This window comes from Haliaeetus leucocephalus, unplaced genomic scaffold (assembly GCF_000737465.1).
Source record: "Haliaeetus leucocephalus isolate CR32 unplaced genomic scaffold, Haliaeetus_leucocephalus-4.0 Scaffold340, whole genome shotgun sequence".
Lineage (NCBI taxonomy): Eukaryota > Metazoa > Chordata > Aves > Accipitriformes > Accipitridae > Haliaeetus > Haliaeetus leucocephalus.
In genome coordinates, this window is record NW_010972776.1 from 1,580,849 (window position 1) to 1,603,595 (window position 22,747).

General features: G+C 49.7%; 1 protein-coding gene across 1 annotated transcript in view; it reads left to right on the forward strand.

Moving 5' to 3' along the window:
* The first annotated feature begins 83 nt into the window (after positions 1 to 83).
* Positions 84 to 22,747, forward strand: part of EDA (ectodysplasin A) — a 101,355-nt gene continuing 78,691 nt past the window's right edge. Inside the window, exons 1-2 of the mRNA XM_010572526.1 lie at positions 84 to 183; positions 2,533 to 2,657. Of these exons, the coding sequence (XP_010570828.1) occupies positions 84 to 183; positions 2,533 to 2,657 (225 nt within the window). The remainder of the gene's footprint in view (positions 184 to 2,532; positions 2,658 to 22,747) is intronic.

A 22,747-nucleotide genomic window follows, 5' to 3' on the forward strand; every position in this document is an offset into this window, starting at 1 on the left:
GGGGGTGACGCGCACACACACACCCCCGCACATACCCCCAAGAGCTGCTCGCCGCGGGGCATCCCCGTGATGAAGAGTCTCTAATGCGCACAGGGCTGCGGGACTCGGCTTTGAGAAGGGTTCGGTCAGTAGCAGCCGGGCAGCGTGGCGTGCCCGGCCTCGCCGAGGCGCCGGCGCGGGAAGGTATGGCACGGGGGGAGCGGAGGGGAGGGGGGGTCCCTTGGGAAGAGGTTTCCCCGTGGGACGGCCGCGCATCTCCCGGCCGCCTGCCGCGAGTGCCTTGGGCACCCACACCTTACCTGCCAGCGACATGCCAAGGGTTTGACGGTCAGCCCAGCACCCATTTCTTTTCCTCCTCGGTCTGTAAATCCCGAAGGGCCAGGCGGGCAGGGAGGCAGCCCCTCTTGGCACAGCCTTGCCCCCCCCCCCCTCCTGTCCCATGGGACAAACCCACCGACTCAAGGCAGAACCATCCTCGCGGGGTGCAGCGTCCTCAGCGCGGCATTCCCCTCGCCGATGGGATTTGGGGGACAGGAGTGGGATGCTATTATGCTACACTGTGGTACTACTCGGGGTTCGTCTCGTTACGTCCCCGACCTGCTCCTCCAGCCTTGCCTCTCCTGCTCCTCTGTGCAAGGAGGTGGAGAGGGAGGGGGAAGGCATGGAGCAGGAGGGACGTCCCCAGCATTCCCACGTCCCACTTTGCCAAGTGTCCCCATGATTTGGTTTAACCTTTTTTGCTTTCTTTCCTGACCGGAGTGGCTGGTCTCTGAGAGGAGTTAGGGAGATGTGACTCCAGCAGTGCACAGGCTAAGCGAGGGAGGGGAATCACGCGTGGTTAACAGTTGGACGCAGGACATCAGAAGGCATCCTTCCATGCTTCCCAGCTACAAATCATCGACTGGATGGCAGAAGGACTGGGCAAAAAGGGCTGGAGAAATCTGGCTTGTAGGGAGAGTCTCCCACACAAAGAAGAGGCGCTAATAAAGCCCAGCTGGGGAAGAGAGTTTTTATGAATACTTTCTATCCACGGATGCCCCCCAGATAAGAAAATTTCTAGGAGCCCAGCTGGGGCAGCTGGACTCAGCCGGGCAAGGTGCTGGCTGGTGCAGCCTCATTTGGCTCACTTAGTGGTTTTGTTTGGGTTTTTTTTAACCTGAGCTCAGCCTATCCAGGGATTCAGCCCCAAACAGACATCAGATCCCGCTTTCCTAGGAAACTCCCAAATTCTCCACCCACCCACCGGGAACTGTTCCCAGCATGAATACTGTGAGGTGGTGCACGGGGGATGGCGCTGCACTGCCGGGCCAGGCACCAGAGACGAGAAAGTTTATTCTGGCTGTGGATGAGGGGAAGGAGGAGGGTGCGTTTTAGCACTAGTCAGCTGCAAAATGTCCCAGTCGCGATTTGGATGTGAACCTGCTCGTTGCCTACAGAGGACGTGCGACGGTCCCTCTGTTTCTAGGCTGCCTCTTGACGGGGAGCCGACAGCAGAGCGCAGGGTGGATCGCTGCTGGAGCAGGAGGAATGTCCTGCTGCATCTCAAACCGATCCCAGGTCCCTGCGAGGGTCCAAGAAGTCACGGAGTTGAGGACTGTAAGAGCTTTGTGGTTTCTGGTCTGTTGAGGTGAAGCAAAACCAAGCAGAGCCCCATGAGCAAAGCTACTTCCTACCCGGCTGGAAGAAGGAAGTACCGGGCATCTCATGGGAAGGACGGGTTTCCTGACGTTTCCAGCCCATTTCCAGACCAAAGAGGCTCTGAGAAGCAGCTGAATGTTTGATTTCTGCTTTGACTTGAATCTCAGAGCTTTGGGGTGATGTTTACACATTATCAGTTGCCTGTTACCAAAGTCCCGCAGATACGAAAGCCTGTGAACCCGCTGTCCCTTGGTTATCAGGCTGGGAGAGGTGGGGGTCACGGAAGATGCAGAGAGTGTTTCCCGAGCAGATTTACTTGCTATTGCTACCCAGAAAAGGTAGGATGATTCTCGTTTGACTGTTCCTCACAGCATCCGTCTATTTTCAGTCTAGTTCACACCAATCTGAGAACCTGGGACATGCAGCAGTTCAGCAAACAGAGATCCGAGTCCTCCGTTTGCTCCGCTGCTCAGACATGAGTCGTGTAGCTGCTTTGATGACTAGCAAAAGCATACAGCCAGACCGAGGGAGGGAGCACAGTCCTGTGCCTGCCTCGAGACAGCCGGATCCAGTTCGCTCTTAAGGAAATTAGATTTTTCATGTACTGCCAAGAGTTAAGCTAATTCCAGGCGCCTCTCTCAGAGATAGGCTGCATCCAATCTTTGAACGACTCATCTAGAGAGAGAAGAATAGCCCAGTGTGGTGCGTCAGCAAGTGGCCCTGAGTCACTGGCCCTATTCATTGTCTGCTGGTGTGACGCTGAGCAGCGCCCGAGCCCGCGCGCTCGCAGGCAACGTGGTGTTACCGGCTCGCTCTTCTGCACCCCGTGTGCGTGTGTAAACCCCGTGCAAAGACCGTTCTTGAGGGGTTCGTGCCCTTCTGCTTGCCTGGAAGCTCTTCGGCACTGCCGGCGAGTGGAGCGATGGACCAGCGCGCTGGCGTCAGTCCAGGCTGGGGCGGGTTGTGGTGGCTCCGAGCGCGGAGGTTTGGTGACGGGCGATTGCCACAGAGCTGCCGGAGTGAGGTCAGATTAGCCCAAGTTATCTTCAGGGACTAGGGGAGGCTGGCAGTGTTTTGCTGGAATAACCTGGGAGCTGTGACAAATGTCGTCACTTTCCGTAACACCAGCTGATGAGCTTCATCTCGGGAGGCGGGGAGCCCGCGCTCCATCCCAAAGAACCTGAAAGCTGAGCCATTTCAAAAATGGGGTCTTTAGCGTGATTACTGAGGAGGTGTCGTTGCGTCAGCCGGGGAGCGAGGAGGCTCTGCAGGGCAGTTAGGCTGTAGCCGGAGGAGATCCGCACGTTTTCCAAGCTGCGGCTTCCCGGGAGGTGTTCACGTGAGGATAACGTGCCGGGTCGGCAGGGATGCTGCCGGGTCCGCGGGCAGGGGGAGCGCGCGGGGTGCGGAGCCGCGCTGGCAGGCGCAGGGCTGGGATTTTACCTAGTGTGACTGGAAGGAAAGTGCTGAGTCTTCACAGACCAAGGCTTTTGGAAGGAGTTCTTTTATTTAGCGAGTCTGGGCTGCTGTCAATAAGTTCTGTGGTTTTAGGGCACCATATGCTGTATTCAACACTTTGCCAATCTCGTTAAATGAATCCAGACTAGGCTGTTCACAGAACAGGACGGAGCAGCTGGAAGCGGTGTATGTCGCAGTCCATCATTATAAGGCCGTCGGATAAAAACCTTCTCTTTGGTCTGACATTACAACCTTAATAATCCTCCATCCATATTAGCTTTCTCTTTGCTATGCAAGAGAAAAGTCCAGAAAGGAGACGTTAACATGTCTCCGTTAATACCACTGACATTATTTTTATTAAAACGTGGAGTGAATGTGCCTGGGATAAGGAGAGAAAGGGTTTCTCTGCCCCGTGCGTGCAGGTAGGCTTCAGCCCGAGCCCCTCCTGTGCCCAACACAGCCCTGGGACCGGGAGCCCTTGGCAGAGCCGCGCTCCTGCAGCCTCCTGGGACCTTGGAAAACACCAGGATTTATCCTGCCGGGAATTTCAAACCAAGGTGCTTTCTCCTTTTCAGTTCAATGCTCTTATTTTCTTCTCCCCAAAGAAGGCACCAAGCATTGGGATTAATATGTAAACCTCAACCTTTCCTTCAGTGGATAAACTTCTCTCTGCTCAGAGAAAAATGCCCATCGGAAAGCAGTGATTCCTCCCTGCCCTTCTTGGCAAGAGGCTTTCTCTGCCGGGGGGAGCCGAGGGGTGATGCTGTCCGGGGGGGGTCTGGATGCAGGAGCGGGTGCAGGCAGAGCAGACAGGGCTGCGGGAGGAAAGGTAGCCGGGTCCTGCCCGGCTGGAGCGTTAGTCCTGGGTTTTGCACTTTAATGTAACTGCCAGTTGTACAAATTAATTAAAAATAACTGAAGAAAAATCCCAAAGAAAGGCCCTGCTTCCTCTGGTGAAGATTAATCATTAGTTGAGCCTTTTTCTTATGAAAATACAGATCCATGGTAGCCCCAGGCAAAAGATTCCCAGGGAGAGCCCTCACCATTCGTGCTCTGAGTTAGGGAAATCGCTTTGAAAGCATCTGACAACTAAAGCAGAACATGTTGAGTAACTTGGCAACACTCAGAAAACATCTTGAAATGGTTTTTGTTCAACACATTTTGCTTTGCTTCAATAGGAGATGTCAGGGCAGTTCATTCACTGCCACTCAGGACTGCAGGCGATGCTGGGAGAGGGTTCCTCTGCCCGCGTTTAAAAAAAGAAAAAAGAAAATCCCCGATATCTGCTGCTCCCAGGGCAGGATCCTCCTCGGCGATGCGACGGAGCTTCCCATTGCCGAGCTCCGTGGGTCCCTTCTGGCTGGCGAGGTCTCCCCGCGCCGCGTTTGCCGGGGAGGTGGGTGAGTTCCAGCACGGAGCGGGGCCGTTTGCGCGGCCGGTGGGACAGGGTCCCCCCCGTCCTGCAGCGAGGGGGCACTGCCTTGTGCTCAGCCTTGGGATTGAAGGCTCTGCCCTCAAAAAGTCATGCAGCAGCTTGTGATAAATTATAACATGATACCTCGCTACCACCCTGGAAAGGAATGCCTATAGACATTGGTAGAGACAAACATAGTTGGATTCTGCGAAAATCCCTATTAAAATCTATGTGATGTGGCAGACAATTTTGTTATGGACTTTTTGAGCTGCCCTGTGGCTTCCCATCCATGGGGGTATAAATCTCTCTTAAATTATATTTGGAAAGTTAGGAAGGGCAGTGGCTAATGTTTACGTGGGACATTAATAATGATGTACTTTAGCCCATCAAACAAAGTCAGCTCTTGGGCATCCCAGTGGGGTGATGAAACCCCGTGATGGCCCCTTCTCCCCCCAAGAGGAGCCTCTTTGGAGCTCCTGGATCACAGCAGCTCTGGGGGGGCTGCACAGGTCCAAGCATCCTTTAGGTTTCTTTCAGGAGTGAAGGTTTTCACCAGCTCTTTTGGGGTGTTCTTGGTCCGTATGGCTCTTTGGGTGACTGCTTGCAGTCCTGCGCATCGCTGCAGGGAGGGGGATAGGAATACGCCTGCTCTGCTTGTCCTCTGAGTGCCAGCCAAGAGCCAGCACCTGACTCCTGAAAAATCCCAGTGTTTTACACCATTCCTGCAGCCCCAGGCTCCATCTCAAACAACGAAGCCAGCACCAACCACGCTCCTCACGGCTGAGCGGAGAAGAGCATCCTCCCCAAAATGGGGCTCCCAAAACCACGGGCTGGTCCTTTGCAAGGGGGGTGGTCCCACACGTGGCCTTCCACAGCGTGGTCCATGCAGGACGTGCAGCTGCCTCCTCCCGGGACGTAGGCTGGTGGATGCTCATCCCGCTGGGCGTAGAGGAAGGAGGAGGTTTTCCTCCATCCCAGGTCGTGCAGGGCTGCGTCGAGACCCTGCGAGGGAGGTCACTGGCATCAGCAGTTTCCAATGGGATCTTCAGTTCTGCCCTTCTGGGATGAAGGGAGCAAAGGAAGGGCTGTGGTCATACGCGAAGGATAAATCATTTTCAAATAAGGATCGTAAAAAAAATTAAATAATTCCTTTTAAAAGTTGTTGGGGATTTTATCAAAGCTCTCAGCCCTCGCTCGCAGGACTGGGTGTTCACGGGCAGATGGGCTGAGTTACTAAAGACCATTCCTCCAGCTTCCTTTCATACGCTGCGTATCTAGTACTTTTGTTCGAAACAAGGTCAGGAGTGGTTTCCAGTCTCATTAGCATTTTATGATGATTCTTTTTCAGCCCGGGAAGTCGACGACTTTGCTTGTTGTAAACTGAAACTCAAAAAAAAAATTAGGTTTGGCTTATGAAATTTGGGGTTGGTTTTACCATTTTTAAACGTATTTGGGAACTGTACGTGCTTGAGTTGTGAAACAAAAAGACATTTCAAGCCAGACAGTTATTTTTTTTTTAATTTTGAAACTTGTCAAAACAAGCCATATTGATAATTATGACCAATTTTTTTCAATTGAGAAATGTATCAAGAACAGCCCTTTCCCACAAAACCTTTCATTTTCAAAAAATAAAATGAAAAAAATCAATCACACTTTTTCTGCTCGCACAGTTGGAACTGGTGGCAGTGGATTCGGAGAGAATAGCAATTTGTAAGGAATTCCAACCAGCTCTACTTAAAATAGCATCCAGCCAGTTTCTTGGGGGCAGTAGGCTGAGCGGCTCTGTGGTGAAAGCAAACTGGAGAGCTGCCTTTCTTACCGGGATGGTTTCAGTCCTGGATAACACACCTTGGGAACCGCAGGGGCACGTTCCCCGTGGGAATTCGCTGCTGAGATGCCCGGGAGGAAGCATCTCTTCTTCCCCAGGTCCTCGGCCGGTGGCGGGTGCCCCCAGCCATCCCTCTAACCAAGCTCTCTTCTTTTCCAAACCAAAATGAATCCAGCTTCTTCTAGCCTTCAGTACATTCAGACATCACAGTTGCGGGATGCCTTCGAAACCAGAGATACTCCCGTACGTTCGCGGGAGTTTAAATTTGGAAGAAATTCAATGCGCTGGCCCGGCGGGGATGCCACAAAGCGAGAGAAGGAACCGCCGCGGTTCAACAAGAACCGTTTTAAGGGAGAGCACTGAAGAGAGCCCCAAAGAAAGCATCCTTGCCCTCTTGCCCTTCTCCGTTGGGAGCGCGGGAGATGCCGTTTCTGGCAGCCGAGGCGAGGTCTCTCTCTGCCCCTCTGCTGCCAGCCAGGGCCGGGCTGGGGGGTCCCGGCACACCGGCGGGCACGAGGGGTGCGGGGGGGAACCTCGGCAGGGACCGGGATGGCTTCGCCTGTGTGTGTGTGTGAGACCAGGCTGCTTGTGACCGAACCCTTCTCAAGTGCTCGTGAAATGTCGGTGGTTACAGAGCTCAGACCTACAACAAAAAAGGTCCTTTTACAGTACGTGGTGGCGGGGTGAAAAAAACCAACAAAACCAACCATACTGCTGAAGTCAAAATATTCTTTCTAATCCCCCTGCCCGGTTTCTCTTTCTTTCCAGCTTTCTTCCTCTGCCTCCCAGACCCTCCCTCTCTGTTCCCACCCCCCCTTCTGTTTCTCTTTCTCCCCTCTGTCATAAGAAAGTGACTGTGTCCTCGAGGGGACAGTTTTCTTATGCCATTTTATACACTGTGCTTCATGTTTAGAACTTTTTTGCACTAGTTCCTATTACATTTATTTTCCAAAATGGTTTGACAGAAAACAAACAAAAAAAACCAACAAAAACACAAAACCATGCTATAATTCAGTTGTATTAAAAATATTATCCTACTACTCTCTGTGTTCAATAGTCTCTGTACCTGTAATGCTTTCAGTTCTGTTGTATTTTGGGGCAGAGGTTTTCTCCGCTCCTTGTTTAACCCAGTAAAGAAATAAAATGTTAAGAATTGATGATAACATCCTCCTCCCTTTCTCTGCGGTTTAATTTGGGCCGTGTAGGTCCCGGCGTGCTGCTCGCCATCCGGGGAGACGCAGTGGGACGGGCTGCCGGCCCCCTGCTCCCCACCAGAACCTGCCCTGCAAACTCGGTCTCTGTCCTACGGGTGTTTTTTTCCTGCGAAATCCAATCTCACATGGAGGACAGAAGAGGCAGAACGGAGGGACAATAACCCTGCCTTACTGAATTTGATTTCGTAACCTTTCTTTATATTCTTTTGTTTCTTGCCTTCACATTTCTTGCCATGGGGCTCACCTCAGAACAATAGGGGCAAAGACTGTCACCAAGAGATTCATCAGAGAATAATGACTAAACCAGGGTATCCAAATTTTGCCCAGCTGAAGTCCACACCCACATATAATCTGGAATTAATTCATCTGGACAACAGATCTCGGCATGCAACAGAGCTAGGACACTCCGCTCCAAATTGAATGCTGCATGCCAGGCTGCAAAAGGCCACGTAATAAAACTCTGAAGTTACACTTTGGCCATTCCTACCCCGAGCTGAGAATTCTCAGTTTGGAAAGAAGACGAGGAAAAGAGAGCAAAAAAAGGAAGGACATTGGACGGAGATAGAAATAATTTTTTAAAAAGCAGATTGGCACAGAAGGCGAATGTGAGGGGAGGGCGCTGGGAGGCATCGGCTCTGCTGTGAAACTGGGGCAGAGAAGAAGAAGTGGTGGGTGCAGGCAGGGAGGCACGGATTGCACGGCCAGGGAGTGGGGTGTCCGGTATGTAACAGCATGCGAGGCTGGGTGGGTAAATAATTAGCGGGATATATCACGGCTAGAACTGAAGGCGTCATTTTCTGGCCTCTCGCAAGGTTCTTGTTCCCCTCTGCCCACACCAAATCATCTACAAGAGAGCAGTTTCCTTTGTGGCTCAGAAAGGAAAAAAAAAAAACCAAAAAATCTATTTACTCGAGTTCCTCGAAGAGAGGAGCCGGCCCAGGAGCGGGATGCTGTGCTGGAAGGGTTGTGCTCAGGCGTGGAGCCGGGGCTGCTGGCACCCGGTGGGGCTGAGCCCAGGGTTCCTGCGGCTGCACCGACCCCTTTCCTCTCCCTTCGCCTGCGGGGACACCATCGGCTCTTCTCTCCTCTTTGCCCCACGCAGAGCCAATATCCATATTCAGCCCTTCACGTGCAAAATCCGAAGTATTCCAGGGCTGCCTGTCCCTGCTGGCAGCCCGCGCACCTTTTTACGCAGGTACGCATCTCTTCCCTGGCCACTAATGGTAGCAGACGGATCGGTACCTGATTTTCATTTCCACAATGCTTTGCTCAGGGTACCCACTAGCTGGGTAGAAGATGGCATCACACCTCCTTTCAGAGGGAGCCATTTCATTGATGCAACCGCCTGGCTGTCTCTTTGTCCACAAAACCCAGAGGCAGGAGGTTCGGGACACTGGGACGGTCATGGTGCTACTCCCAGTTTGGGCAACTAGAGATCAACATTATCCCAGCCCATTTTTAACTGAAACCATGCTGCTCGCTTGTTTCTTAAGTCACATTAAGTCACCTACTACCCCTCACAAGGTCTCCAGCAGCAATAACTGTGAATTCCCACCCAATTTCTCAGGAAACCTTCACAGCTCTGGTAGGGAAGTGAGGGGACAGTGTAGATGCTGTAGAGGAGCACTGTTGATGCAAATCACGGGTGGTGAGGTCCTTTTTTCTAAAATCCTTTTGTCCTGCTCTGTGCCAGCCTGTTGTTTTAATTTTCAGAGAGTACCATGTTCTGGTGCCGCCAAGATGTAAAGATAAGGCAAAGTCAAGATGATTTCCAGGATGAAGCGTGAATTTGTAATAGAGAAGCACGATGGCCAGCTAACAGAACCAGGGGGGTCTCTCACTGTTTGCACAGAGGGTATCATGCTTAGCCCCACAGACAAACAGAAAAGCATATACCAGCGGCTCTCTGCAGAATAGCACTCAGGTATCTCAGGTTAGCATCTATCCTGCTGTAGGCAATTAAATCCAACTCAGCCATTTCCTAACGTTTGCGGGGCTCCCTATTTGCTTTTAAGGTACTTTCAGTAGTGGTTCCTTATGGGTGTGTCCTGAACTGCCCCAATTTGAGCAGCTCTTGGCCTCAGCTGGGCTCTAGAAACTACAACATAAGAGTCCTGCAAAGGGCTTGAGCTGCTAAATAGTCTCAGGATACAGACAGCACCAAATTTCTCAGAAAATGTGCTTGGGATCACTTTTTCCTTTGGGAGCGCTGCTGGCAGGACAGGTCCCAGCAAACCACATGCCATCGTTAGTTCCTACCGACCTTCTGCTGCAGCGATGAGAAAGCATCGGCTGGCGTCTCTGCCACACTGGGTAGGTAGTAGCTGTTTGCTACAAAGCCTTTGAAAATGGACCTGGGGCTGGAGATTAAAAGGTTGAGTCTCTGGTCTGGTAGGGAGAACGCAGGCATTTCTGAGCCAAATACAAGGCGTTTCCCAGTATCTCTTTACGTAACAGCTCTGCATTGATGTTTAACTGCTGAATTTGTGTAGCTGCATTCTCGGACCCAGCTACTCCGCCAGTATCCCCGCTCCCGCGGCAGTGACTGCTGGAGTGCCATGGTACGTGCTTGCGCAGTTATTTGTTCTCGGCGGCTCCTTCTGATGTCCCTGCATCTCGTCACCTGAGACACCGCATCCTTCACCCAGCCTCTCCAGGCCACCCGTGGTGTGACAGACCCCAAGAATCTCTCCCCTCGGAGGAGAGGTACCACAAGCGTGCCCTGTCCCCCTGCCTCCAGGATGCCCTGAAAGAGGGACCTGTTGGGGCTTGGCTGCCATATAAAAAGACCTCAAGATTTATGGGGCTGGAGAAAGGGGCAAGAAGGCATGTGCCTGCCCAGCCTGGGGAGCAGCGATGCTGTTCCTGAGCTTGCAATGAGCACCGGGCAAAGCGTGGGGAAGGGTCTCGGCGGGCACGTGGTGCCTGAGCTGATGCAGCAGCTGAAAATCCACCCAGGAACATGCCGGTTCCCAGGGATTTCATTAGCAGGGGTTTGAAGTTGACGCGAGTTAAGCTGAATATAAATTTTCATGTCTATAGGCCTGCAGACATCAAAGTTGGAAGGCAGCATGGAGCAAGAGAGAAGTTTCTCAGCTGTAAATTTGCCTTGTGAGTCCATAAAAACTGAAACGGGCAGTGTAAAAAATATTTCTGCTGGAAAGAGGATGGAAAATGCTGCACCCCTGAGAAAACATTACAAAGCGCTGCAGACCCAAATCAAACTCCAGGCTTGGAAATGCTTTGGGGTGCAAGAGGGGACTCTCCGGACTCTGAAATCATGGGTGGGGTCTGGATTTCTAACATCATCTCTTCTGGATGTGAACTAGGAGTTCCCTTTGTTTCTCTACTTATTTATATAGTGCTTATTTATACATTTATATAGGTTCTGCATTCTGGTTTATCAAAAAAGTATCATTTTCAAGCATGTGCGTGTAAAAACCATGCTAACTGTGTAATTCCATTTCTGAGCAATTTCAAAGCTCCTGAAGCTTCTCTGTCCTCCCCGGGTGGAGAAGTACTCAGGACTCATAAAAATCAGGCAACTTGTTACCGCAGATCTAAAACTGTGCTCAAGAGCCTTGTTTTTCACAGCAACATTTGAATACGGGAGAGTAAGAATCCTGAAGAGAGAGCCTGTGTTTTCTTGTCCTTCCAACTCTTCACTGTAAGAATGCCATTTCAAGCTCTGTTTTTTACCTACCAGGAAGCTCAAGGATGTTTCTAGGCCTTTCAAAGTCTGTATGTTCTGGGTATATTCAAATCAGAGCACGCTGCTGTTGGCGAGGAGTTCTTCATTTATTTTTATGTGGCCAAACAGGTATTTTTTGTGGGTTTATGGATTTTGTGACTGGGAAGTTAGTGTGATGCTACCTCAGAAAACTGATGAAAAACTTGTAGTGAAGAGTTGAAGAAATTATTAATGATCATAATTTTCCACTTTTTTTTTTTGCCTGGAGGACTCCTTTGTTCTCTTCTTTTTGTCTAAAATTTGCATTAAGTAAGAGCTTACAATTTATTTTTTCATTAGCAAGCCCCTTGCCATAGCAGAGCAGGAGTTGCCTAGATGAGCTGTAGAAGGTGGGTTTATCTGGATTTTATATGTTAGATGCTATAAGCCAGGTGGGTTTTACTGTGTGACTTCTTCCTCTCTCGCTCTCTTTTTCCTGGTCTGTCTGTCTCTTGCCCATGTTGGATCATGGCCTTGACGCTGCACGATGGTCTGTGTCATTCTGTTACATCTCTTTTGGTAACTGAGGAAGATCAAGGTCATACTGATGTGTCCCCTCCACTGAAAACATCAGTGTCCTTATTAATTCAGCTGTAATTGTATGGAAGTGAAGCCCCTTGATGGGAAAGGGCTGGGAAGGGGCGTTTCTTCCACCTTCATGTGAAAGCAGTGGAAGTTCCTTTCCTTTCTTTCACCTATATTGATAGAGATGCATATTTCAAGGTGAGGGTCAGGCCCAGAAGGAGAAGGTGTTGCTGGTGCCATGTGGGACTTGGATGATCATCCCCTTTTGTGAGCTTGCCCTGAGACAGCAGTTTACCTGAAAACTGTGTTGATTAAACCACATCAGATGAAACTGTAGGTCCCAGTATTCTGAAAATAAAAAAAATAATTAAAAAAATATTGTTAAAGCCTGAGAGTGAAGCACTGGAAGCGGGATGGCCTCGGTCATTGTGTTCCAGCCATGACCCCTCAGATCAGTGTCCTGTTTCTGTCGTCCTCCACAAACACCTAATCCCTGTTATGAAATTAGCTGTACATTAAGAAAACTCACTCCTGGTGAGAGCAATCAGGACTCTTCAGCTGGTGAAGGTGAGGGTTCACAGAAGGAGATTCTGGAGGTGAATTTGGTGTTGTGTTAGGGGAGCAACACAGACATGCCACGTGTATTCACCTAGTGCCATCCAACGTGGATCCATCCCTTGCACTGCCCTTTAGGCAGCTTCCTGTAAGGAAAAGTGTGTAGGGTCTGGTTTCCCTTTGGAGAGGGAAGTGTTAAGTGCAAGCAAAGATCCCAGACCCGATAAATCCAAGGGATGTCAAATTACACCAAATTTCCTCATCTTAAGGTGGAAATATCAAGACAAGTGCCTTGAACTGAGTAACAGAAATTGCTGTACGCAATGCCACATTAGGGAGAGGTTATCTTTGTATTATCCCTGGCACATCACCTCATTTACACCCTGCTTTCCTTTTCCCTACCAGTCCCTTTCACGGTTTTAGTACAAAATGAGTCCCGTGTGTGTGATAATTAGGATTATAGCTTCCGTCTCTCTCTCGGGCTTCCTAGCTACCCTTCACATTTGATCTGTCACCTTTTCCGAGGTTTGCTCTAGCTCTTCTTCCTCCGGTCTTTCTTGGCTTCTTCCCACCACCCTCCTCTCTGTCACTCAGCCTTCTTGCTCTGTGACTTGATCTTTGCTCCAAAACTAATCGGTGTTGCCCCACACCTTCTCTACGCAGGGATCACTCAGTCATTTCTACCCCAGCATTTCTCTGTCCTTGCAAAATCAGTTAGTGCTCTGTCTTCCCCAAAGCTGTTTCTCCCATCGCTCGGTGCTAAGCCCAGGTTAGCACCCAGCCTACAGTAAAGCCGCAGGTAAGCCTGAGACCAGCTCGGAGGAAAGTCTTGCCTTCAGAAGATCCCCTGACATGTTTGTATTCGCAAGCTTGTCAACATTTGGCTTTTGTTTGGGTTTTTTTTTCCCTCTTGGCGAAAACTGCTACTGTTTCTAACATCATTTCAGATCCTCCAAGCCTAGTTGTGAACAAGTCTAGCATCACTGCTAAAACGCCAGATGCCGTGGAGACCCGTTCCAGGCAAGTCTACGCTAGAAACTGTCCCTGCATTGGCACTGAGGATGGTGGAGTTAGGAAGCCAAAGAGAGAACCTCTTTTATATAAACTGTAAGTTTTTCATAAAAGCCTTTCTAATTTGTACCAAAGAGACTCTAGCACACCCTTGGGACTGGTAAAAATAATAATAGCTTAAGTGGTAGAAGACTGTGAATTTGAAACAGAAGGTTATGAGATTTAGAAGTATTACAAAAATGTCAACATTGTATATCAATAAATGTAATTTAGATATACAAAGGAGATAGCAAAGATTTCAACAAAGAACTGTCAAGTCTTACCTCTTCAGATCTCTTTGAAATAAAGCAGATGTCTTCATCCAATTGATCCAGAGAAACTGGCCTTCACATCCAAAAGTATGTTATTTCGAATCACAAATGAATTACTCCTTTCAAAAATTACATGGTTTGCTATTTTTCAATCACTTCTTTTATTCTGAGATGAAACACACATGTTTCTATTGGCTGGTTTAGCCTAGAAATGCAGCGTTCCCCAAAGCTAGCAATCCAGAGCTCGTGGAGCCATGACTGCCGGACCTGTAATAAAAGAGATGAAGGCAAATGGCACTCATTAGAGCTGTATCTGTTTGCTGCTTGAAATATGCCTTTGTAATAAGCAATTTAATTTTTACTATTCCATACCATAACAAATAGCTACTGCCCCTCTCCAAATCCTCTAACCAATGCTCAAATGGCGTGTTTTATCAAGCCTTGATCTGACGTGGGCTCCATGGAGGAAATTGCTGGTTTAAGGCTGTGTTACTATAGGATATTATGTCTGAGCCCTGTGATCTGCAACGGCTGGGATGCATCTAAGAACAAACACTTGGGTTTTCCTTCCCCTGGTTATTGCTGTCATATAATATTAACAGTCTCGAGGTTGCAAATCCCTGAAATCCCAGGTCACCTGGAAACTAAGCCCCTTGTGTGGAGGTCCCGTAGCTGGAGCAGGGCCTTGGGTGTGCAGTTTCCAAAAACTTAAGAAGTGAGCAGAAAAGGACGGTTCCATATGTCCTCCTTATGACTGCTCCTGCTTTGATTTAAATTCCTCGCATTTACCCTTTTCAAAGGCTTCAGTTCTTTACCTGGACTCACCCTACCTTACCTGAGATGCTTAAAAGTTCAAGTTAAGCCCAAAACTATGTGGGAAGACTCTGGTCCCTGGCTCCCGATAGCTACCGACCTCTCTTCCCCACTGCCACCTTTGCAGGCAGAGCTTTAGGCGGTGGAGAGAAACACTTGCCCTTCAGGAACACTGGAGCCGGGGGGGTGCAAGGGGGCTTCACTCCTCCATCTCCCACCCTGCACCTTTATCTGCTGGGTGAGCTCGGAGGGCAGACCGAGGCTGCCCGATGGTGGGGGGCGAGGGCTCGGCTGGGACCCTCCGCGTCTGGCACCGCGTTTTGCACCGGCCGTCGAGGAAACGATGCCGGGAGGCAGCGCGTTCACGTGGACGCCTGCGTGCATCAGGCACAAGGACACGCTGGTCACCACGCTACCAAAACCCGCTGCAATCTGGCTGATTTTTCATTCTTTCTTCATTTTTCTTCATTTTTCTTCATTAATTTTTTTTTTTTTTTTTTTTTTTTTTTGCTTAGCCCGGGAGAGCTGCTTATGGCAGCCTAAATCGTCTGTGACCAGAGAGATGTGGCGTGTTACTGTACCACAACTAAAGCCACCTGAGGAAGGAGGGCAGTGCCAAGCCCTCCTCGAGCCCTTTTAAATACTAATAATGATGCACCCTTAGTCTGTATACATAGTGCATCAGAGATGTGGAAGCTGCAGGCCAGATATGCCCGAGGAAGGGCAGGATGAGCGCTCCTTGCAGGGACCTGGGGTTCTGGAGGGCCAACGGGCTCCTGTGATGATCCCACCGGGTGACAAAGGAGAGACCCCGCAGCACAACGCTCCCCTCCGGACAAGTGATGGTGCTTCACGTGCTGACTGCGTGCGAGCCCACGGCCATCGGTCCTGCCGGTCCCTGCTCTGTGAGAAGGGATCGGCGAGGGGGAGACGGGACGTCGGGTCGGTCCCACCCCAGAGCAAAGCTCGGTAAGAGCCACGCCACAACTGCTGTCCTGGTGGACATCTAGGAATACCATGAGGAACGGCGCAAGAGAAGTCTGCGGCTTCCCTTTGAGGTGCAGAAAGCACGTAGGTTTAGTCCGGTGAGCACCAAACCTTGGGGTATGCTGAGCCATAGGACGGGGCTGTCAGGCCAGGACCATGCTGTACGGCTGGGCTGGGAAGAGCTTTGCACAGACTGGGTTTTACCAGTGGAAAGAGATGTGAGCACGGGGTAGTGCTCGAGCTCACGTGCTTCGCAGAAATTGAGCTTGTATCATTTAGACTTAGCTCTGCTGACACAGTAGGGTATTTTGTGCATAGGCTTACCCCTGCAGAGCAGGTTGTAACCCCGGTTTCGTGACCATCGTGTCTCCTCCAGCCACAGGGAGATCTGATGGGACGTGTCCTGGAAACCCCCCCTGCCCTAGGTTTGTGGCGTGTGTGCGCATTTCAGCCTCTTTGGCTTCTGCTTCTCTTGCTTTAGAGATTTAAATTCTGTGGATAATAATTTAATCAGGATTGCTCCTCCAAAGAGGTAATTTGTGCCGTGCATTAACGGAGACCAATATAATGTGACTGAAATCATTTGCAGATGGAGCGGGGCCACAGCTTGAGCCCCGGTACGGGCAAAGCGTGCTGCAAAACCCATCTGCTTCTGCTTTGAGGGCAGTCGCCGTGTTTGGTTTAGGTGGGAAGGGACGTGCTTGGGAGGTCTTCCACCCGGACAGAGGGAGCGCAGCTCTGCGGGACGGTTTCTTCCCCCCCCCCAGCCCCGAGGAGCACCAAATCCAGAGCCGGGCTCCCCAGCAGACAGGTCGGGCAAATGCCTGTGCCAGAAATGCTGGAACCTGGGGAAAGCCCTGCCGTCCTCTGGCAAGGGGCAGAGGAGAGAGCACCCTCCTCTCGGTCCTCTAGTCCAGCGAAGCGTTAGCTGCACGGCGCAGCTCCCTTCTCCTCCTCCCCGTTTTCGCACGGGCTGCTGGTGAGCGAGCGTTACTGATACAAGCAAGGGGCAAAGCAGGCTGTGGGCTTTCTGAAAGGGTGTCTTTCACATAAGACGTATATTCCTTGAGGCAAAGACCGTATCCTCTTTCATTGGCAGCAGCGAGTCCTGAAACCGGCACTCCGGGACAATAACTTGGAAGATTCCCCCTCTCGCCTGAGTGACCTGGGATGTGGGGAGCCGAAGGGTCGGGGGTGACGAGGCAGCGAGTACCGGGGAGGTTGTATAACGTGGTGTGGAATATCATTGTTCCAGCCAGGATGAGTAAGAGCACAGCTGACGCTGGTCACCGACTGCACTTCCATGTGTCTGAGGGAGGGGGAGGCTGAGAGACGGTTGCACAGTTGAAAATAAAGACAATAAGTCTATAAAAGTTTAAGAACTGAATAGATTCCTAACATTTGTTTTTCATTATCACCAAATAACATATAAATAAACATACAACAGAACCAAGAGCAACATCCTAGTTACCCTTTCTAGAAGAAGCTGTGTTTAGGCTTAACTTAGCCTTCTTTGGCCAAACCTCCTCCTTGTATACTCTGTAATGAAATGAAATAGCAAAGCTGGCTAAGCAATTAGGCCTCCATCTTCCTGTAAAACAGAAAGCAAAGCAAGGACTTGTCTATACAGGAAAGCTAGATGTCAATGTGCTGCTAGTTCTTAGAAGTCAGTAGTACAGGGGGAAGAATGTGTGTAAATAGGCACAGTAAGAGCCCATAGACTTTTTTTTCCCCTCTCTGTAAAAAGGACACAAGCATACATAATTTTTTTTGCTATTATTATTGCTTGTTGATAATTATTAGTGCATCTCAGAAAATATGTCTGTCAATACACAGTGGTAGGTTTTGCTTTTCCTTTTTTCATGTTTACTGATGTAAAATGGACCCTGGAGTGATGCTGTGTGCACTGCGCTCTGTAAACACTGCCTAGTGCTTATGAGAAAAAAGAGAATTCAGGCTTAAAATGCAGTGGCTGTTTAGCTGACACTGGGATATCGAGGATTTTCTAATCATCCTCTCTGTCTTGCATATCTCGTCGAAGCGTGTTACACTGACTGCCAGTCAAGTGGGGGGAATGGGATGATCCTGGTGCAGGAGAGTTTGAGGAGAGGGTTGAGAAGCTCGGTAGGTGTCATTTTAAATGACAGTTATAAGAATTCACGGACTGAGATGGGAGGGACAGATGAATGATCATAGAAAGATAGTGATGGCCTGAGAGAGGGAAAATCTCAGAAGAGTCATAGACGGAACCAGGGAAGAGGCATCCCATGAATGCAATTGCTTAGTACATGTTGCTCTCATAATGTGAACGAATTGTTCAATCCATGCCCCTATGGAAGCAGTCCTTTACTTCTCGGGCAGAGCTCATAGTTATTGAAAAGACAGCCTTAAGTAAACCAGATGGTATGAAACATCTCGTCTCTCACCGAGGAAAAATAATTGTAATTGCAGTGATGTAGGGAGGCTTTATAAAAGTCAGGATCCTTTGTCCTAAGGGCTTATAAATGTACCTGAGGACACACTGTCAGTATGCTATGACTTCAGCTTTCAGGAGACTTTATTGTATTAACGTTGTTGCTAACATCACGGAGAGAGTAAAAGAGATGGCTTTCCTGAAATTTAGCGGAGCTTTGCTCAAAGGAAAGTCATGAATTCCAAAGCTTTTAGGTCATACATGTTAAAATCTACTCTATTGCTGCCGCGAATATTACAGCTATTGCCAAAACGTAAATGGGAAATGGGCTATAATCTTCTTTACAACATCCTTCTAAGAGATTCCCTGATCTGTTAAATATGCATAGCAACTGGCACTTGGACCTGCCATAAAGTGCCCTGTGTTATGCTGAGAGAGTTTTACCCATGCCAAAAGAAAGGGAGATCTTCTGAACTGACAAGGCTGCTATCACAGGTCCTCCTCCCACCTTTGGTTAAATCCTGCTGGGATGGGAAGGCTCCGCTGCGCTGTGATGCTGGAAAAAACAGCAAGTTTAGGAAGCAAGAGAAAAAGTCCTGTGGCATTAGAGATGTTGCCCCTGTGTGTTCTTCTCCTCTTCGGCCTCTGCCCACCCTCCAGAGGACTCTGTCGGACTACATGGGCTGGAGGGAACAATGCCTTTATTTTTGGAAAGTTTCCTTTTTTCCTAGATTTCTCTCCATTGTTCACGGGGGAAAAAAAGCAGGGGCAGCTGGACCCAATAAACTCTAGCAGATATAAAGAGGCAAAATTTGGGTGGGGGGACCTCTTCCTTGTGAAAGAAGTAATATTATTTTCTGATTAAAAAGAACTGTTCTTTATTTTCCTATTGTGGCCCCTGCCTTTGATCAGCCCATCCAAAGCATTACAAAGCTGTGTCATTTCTGCAGCCGTTAGCTTTTCTGTCCTCTGGCTCCGGCCTGTCCTGCACCAGGAGTCCTTGGAGCGATGAGGCTGGGCTACAGAAGAAAACTGAAACCTTTGAGGTTCTTCATCCGTGTACTGAAGTTTATCAGGGATGGCACAGTAAAAAGGGACAAAACTTGGAAAACAAAGGGCACTGGTTGCATTCAGCAGAGAAAGAGGACCCAAGGTTCAGAAAGAAAACGTCTGTGGCAGGGGAGGGCTCCCCACCACGTGCTCTCACCAAAGCCTGAAGCTGGCAGCGATGCTTTAGAGCAAGAGGAATTAAAATCAAATACTGGAGAAACAGTGCAACGCCTCCGTTTGTGGGGCTTGACCGGTGCCACACGATCAATGCGTGAGGACCTCTCTCAGGTCTGGGATGGCACGTATTAATTATATCATCAGCTGGGATTTCTTTTTAATTGGTGGGACGCTGCACGGTGATCTGCTCTAGGAGGCAGAAGTACCTCAATTTGAGGATTTGGCAAAGGCCCCAAATGAGATCCGAGCAGAAATGGTGAACTCGTTTCTTACGAACAGTTAATATTAATAACCTGCTTGACCCAGCTACACAGCGTGGACTTAAGACATTTGCAATACGGACCTGTCTTTAAGACCCTATGAACATACATGGCACAAAGTATTTCACGGAATTCTGGGCTACTTGACCTCTAAAATGCATCTTAAGGGTAACATAAATTACTCTTGAAAATGGAACTAGGCTATGGCAAGTCTGAGTAGGTCAATGAATGATTGTTTTTAAATAATTTGGATCTTGATCTTGAAAAACAGTAACGACCCTAAGCATTCAAATAATTATAAACTGAAAATAATCACAGAGTTTTGTACAGAGGGTTCATTTGCTTTTATTTGCTTTTTGCTCTGGAGTTGTTAGGGTTGGCAGTGGTTAATGCTTCCAATTTTTTCTTCACAAATATTAGGGAAACATTTCTTTCTTAAATGAAAACAGAGACTCTCATATAATTTCATGAGGATTACATAGAACTTAAAGCAAAAAAAAACCCTATTGCAGAAAAATAAGGCTAGGAAGGACTACAAAGAGGTCATCTAGTTCATCCTCCTCCCCAAAGGCAGGATAAACAGCAACTATAGTATTCTTTATAGCTGTAATCTATGAAATACTGAGCGATGAAGACCCCACAAATTCCCAGGCAATCTGTTGCAGGACTTGGAAGGCTTTCTCCTGGAAAGGACAGCCTCGTGTAAAACTCACCCTACCCAGGGGATGACAGAGCACGGGAACACAGACCTGCAAGGGACCACCCGACTCTCCAAGTCCAGCCCTGAGCGCCCCGCAGCAGAAGGTGGGCTTGCAGGTCCCATCCCTGGGCATCAGCAGAAGGTGGGCTTGTGGGTCCCATCCCTGGGCATCACCGGGCACACGAGACCTCCCAGCAGCACGTCCAGCGTGGGGCCAAGAGCCACAGCTCTGAAGTCCCGGGGGACCTTCGCCGGCATCGGTCACCCACAACTCCCGAGCCCAAGGGATTTCCTAGGTGTTAGTCCTCGTTGCAGCTACCCTTCCTATAGATCTGAGGGTCATTATAACGTTCCCCCTCAGTGCTTGCTTCCCCAGCACTGATGATGTGCTCTGCATTATCTGATCCTCTAAAACCAGCTGGAAGTGCTCCTCAGCAGTGCCACCTAGCCACTCCTGCCTCACCCTCTGTTTCTTCCTTCCATCAAGACCTTTGCACTTTTTTTTCCTTTTTCTTTCTTTTTTTTTCTCTTTTAGTCTTTCAAATCTTATCCTATTTTCTTCAGGCCACCTCTTCAATTTGTTAAGATAATTTCTAACACTGTATTCGAACTTCCTTGCAGCCTGTGGCATGTAGGCATCGTACAGAATCTTACTAATCTCGTTCTCTATTTCATTATCCAGTAAAAACACTGATTGGTAATAGAACCAGCAAAGACTTCTGCAGAGCTCCTTTTGAAACGTTGCTTCCTTGACTGTAAACTCTCGATGAACTGCTCCCTGCCGTGCAAATGCTCATGGAAGGGGTGTCCCCTGCTCAGCCGGGGGTTCCTGCCTTCCTCCTGCATCGGCTCTTGCAAGCCCCAGGGGCTGGTGAGCCTTACAGTGACCCAGGCGAGGGAACCGGTCAGCAGCAGGAGTGTCAAAGCATCCTGGAAATGAAGATAAAGCAGTTGCCACCTTCGCTGTACCTGGTCACCAGGGAGCTCAGATTGGCCTGACGAGGTCCCACTCAGCACCCCCCCCCCATTACCTGTCCTCCTTTCCCTCTCACCGTCCAGGTGCTGACAAACACCTTGATTATATGCAATGTTTGGGGGATATTTAGCCAAGCCGTGTGGCCTCTATAGTAATTTCCCAACATTTTATTCATCCGCACCCTGTCTTTTAAGGTCTCCCTGACCCCACGGATTCCCAGTGATAACCCCTAATGAGTTGGCTAAACCTTCATCTTCGCTAGGCCCAGCTATTTGCAAAAATCCTCATGGTCCCCTCCCTGCTCCACCTTCCCTTCCCTCGTCTTACCTGCCGCCGGTGTTAGCAGTTGCCTGACTGAAACTGGAATGCTTTTTTTTTTTCAGTATAATTTCTCACTAAAATAGTCCCAACCCTTCTGTTCGCTTCCATTTCAGCGGTACGTGTTCCTCCTTGCTGAGAAGAACCACCTGGTTTTTCTCTCCTTGTTTACTGACATACTTGTTGATGTTTCCTTATCTCCCACGCCACTCGCTGTCTGTCCTCGCACTCCCCCGCGATCGGAGCCTTCCTCCTTCCAGCTCTGTCCCCACATGCTTGCGCTATTCTTCTACACTCGGTATTGGGGATTGGTCTGATTTATACTTTCTGTGCGTGTTCCTTATTGTGTTGGAGATGACCAAACTGATCTCATGCTATTCTTTCTATCTCGCTTCTGCATCGGGATGGTCTGCAGATGTGCCATTACTCCAATTCCAATAAGGAACTGGCAACTCCCTGGACGTCTTCCCCCACCCCTCGTCTTCTGAGGGACAGATACCCAAATTCATGGTTTATTCAAGCCTGCTTTCTTGAAGTTCACAGCCTTCCTTCTCAAAACCCACACTTCTTCCCAGTTAACTTTTGCCCAAGCTGCTTTCCACCTTCGCTGCATTTCTAGCAGTCAGAATCAACCTCCAAAAAGCTGGAGAAGGTGTTGATAGTTGCCCCCAAAACATTCAAAAACCTGCTGGGCTCCCAGCGCTCGGCTGCATTCGCCTCCCAGGCGGTGCCTACAGAATTAAAGTCTGCCTGCCGAGCCCTGGGCTTTGGATCTCTTTGGTATCTGCTTTCAAAAACCCTCCTCCGATTTCTCACCGCAGAGGATCCTCCGCACGTGCAACCGCCCGGCGATGAAACCCACTTGGAGAGACTCTTTGCCCAAAGTGACCCCGCTCTCAGGTGTCCGCCTCCCCTTCGGACCAGACGAGCTCCCGGTTTCCACCCTTGTCCATCTCGCTCCCAACACGAGCGATGTATACCCTGGCGCTGAGCAACCACCTGCCCCGTTATTTTCAGCATCGGCCTGTAACTCTTCGCTCTATTTGTAAAGAAAAGAACGAAGATGATGCTGGAAGACGCGGGTGTGTGCCGCAGGCTGGCAGCGAGTGCCCGTGGGTGGGAGCCCCGGCATGTGATACCCCTCGGTGGACCCTGCTCCTGTGTGTGCGTGTGTGTGTGCGCATCCCACCCCATCCTGTCTGTGAGCTCCCAGCACCCGCAACACCTTGTGCCCCCAAAAAACCGCATCGTCCCCCGCCAGCGGCCGCAAAATAAAGGCTGCCGGGAGGAGCGGCGGCGGACGTGACATCTTTCTACCGGTGTCCGTCCACCCCTCCATCCCTCCATCCCTCCATCCCTCCATCCATCC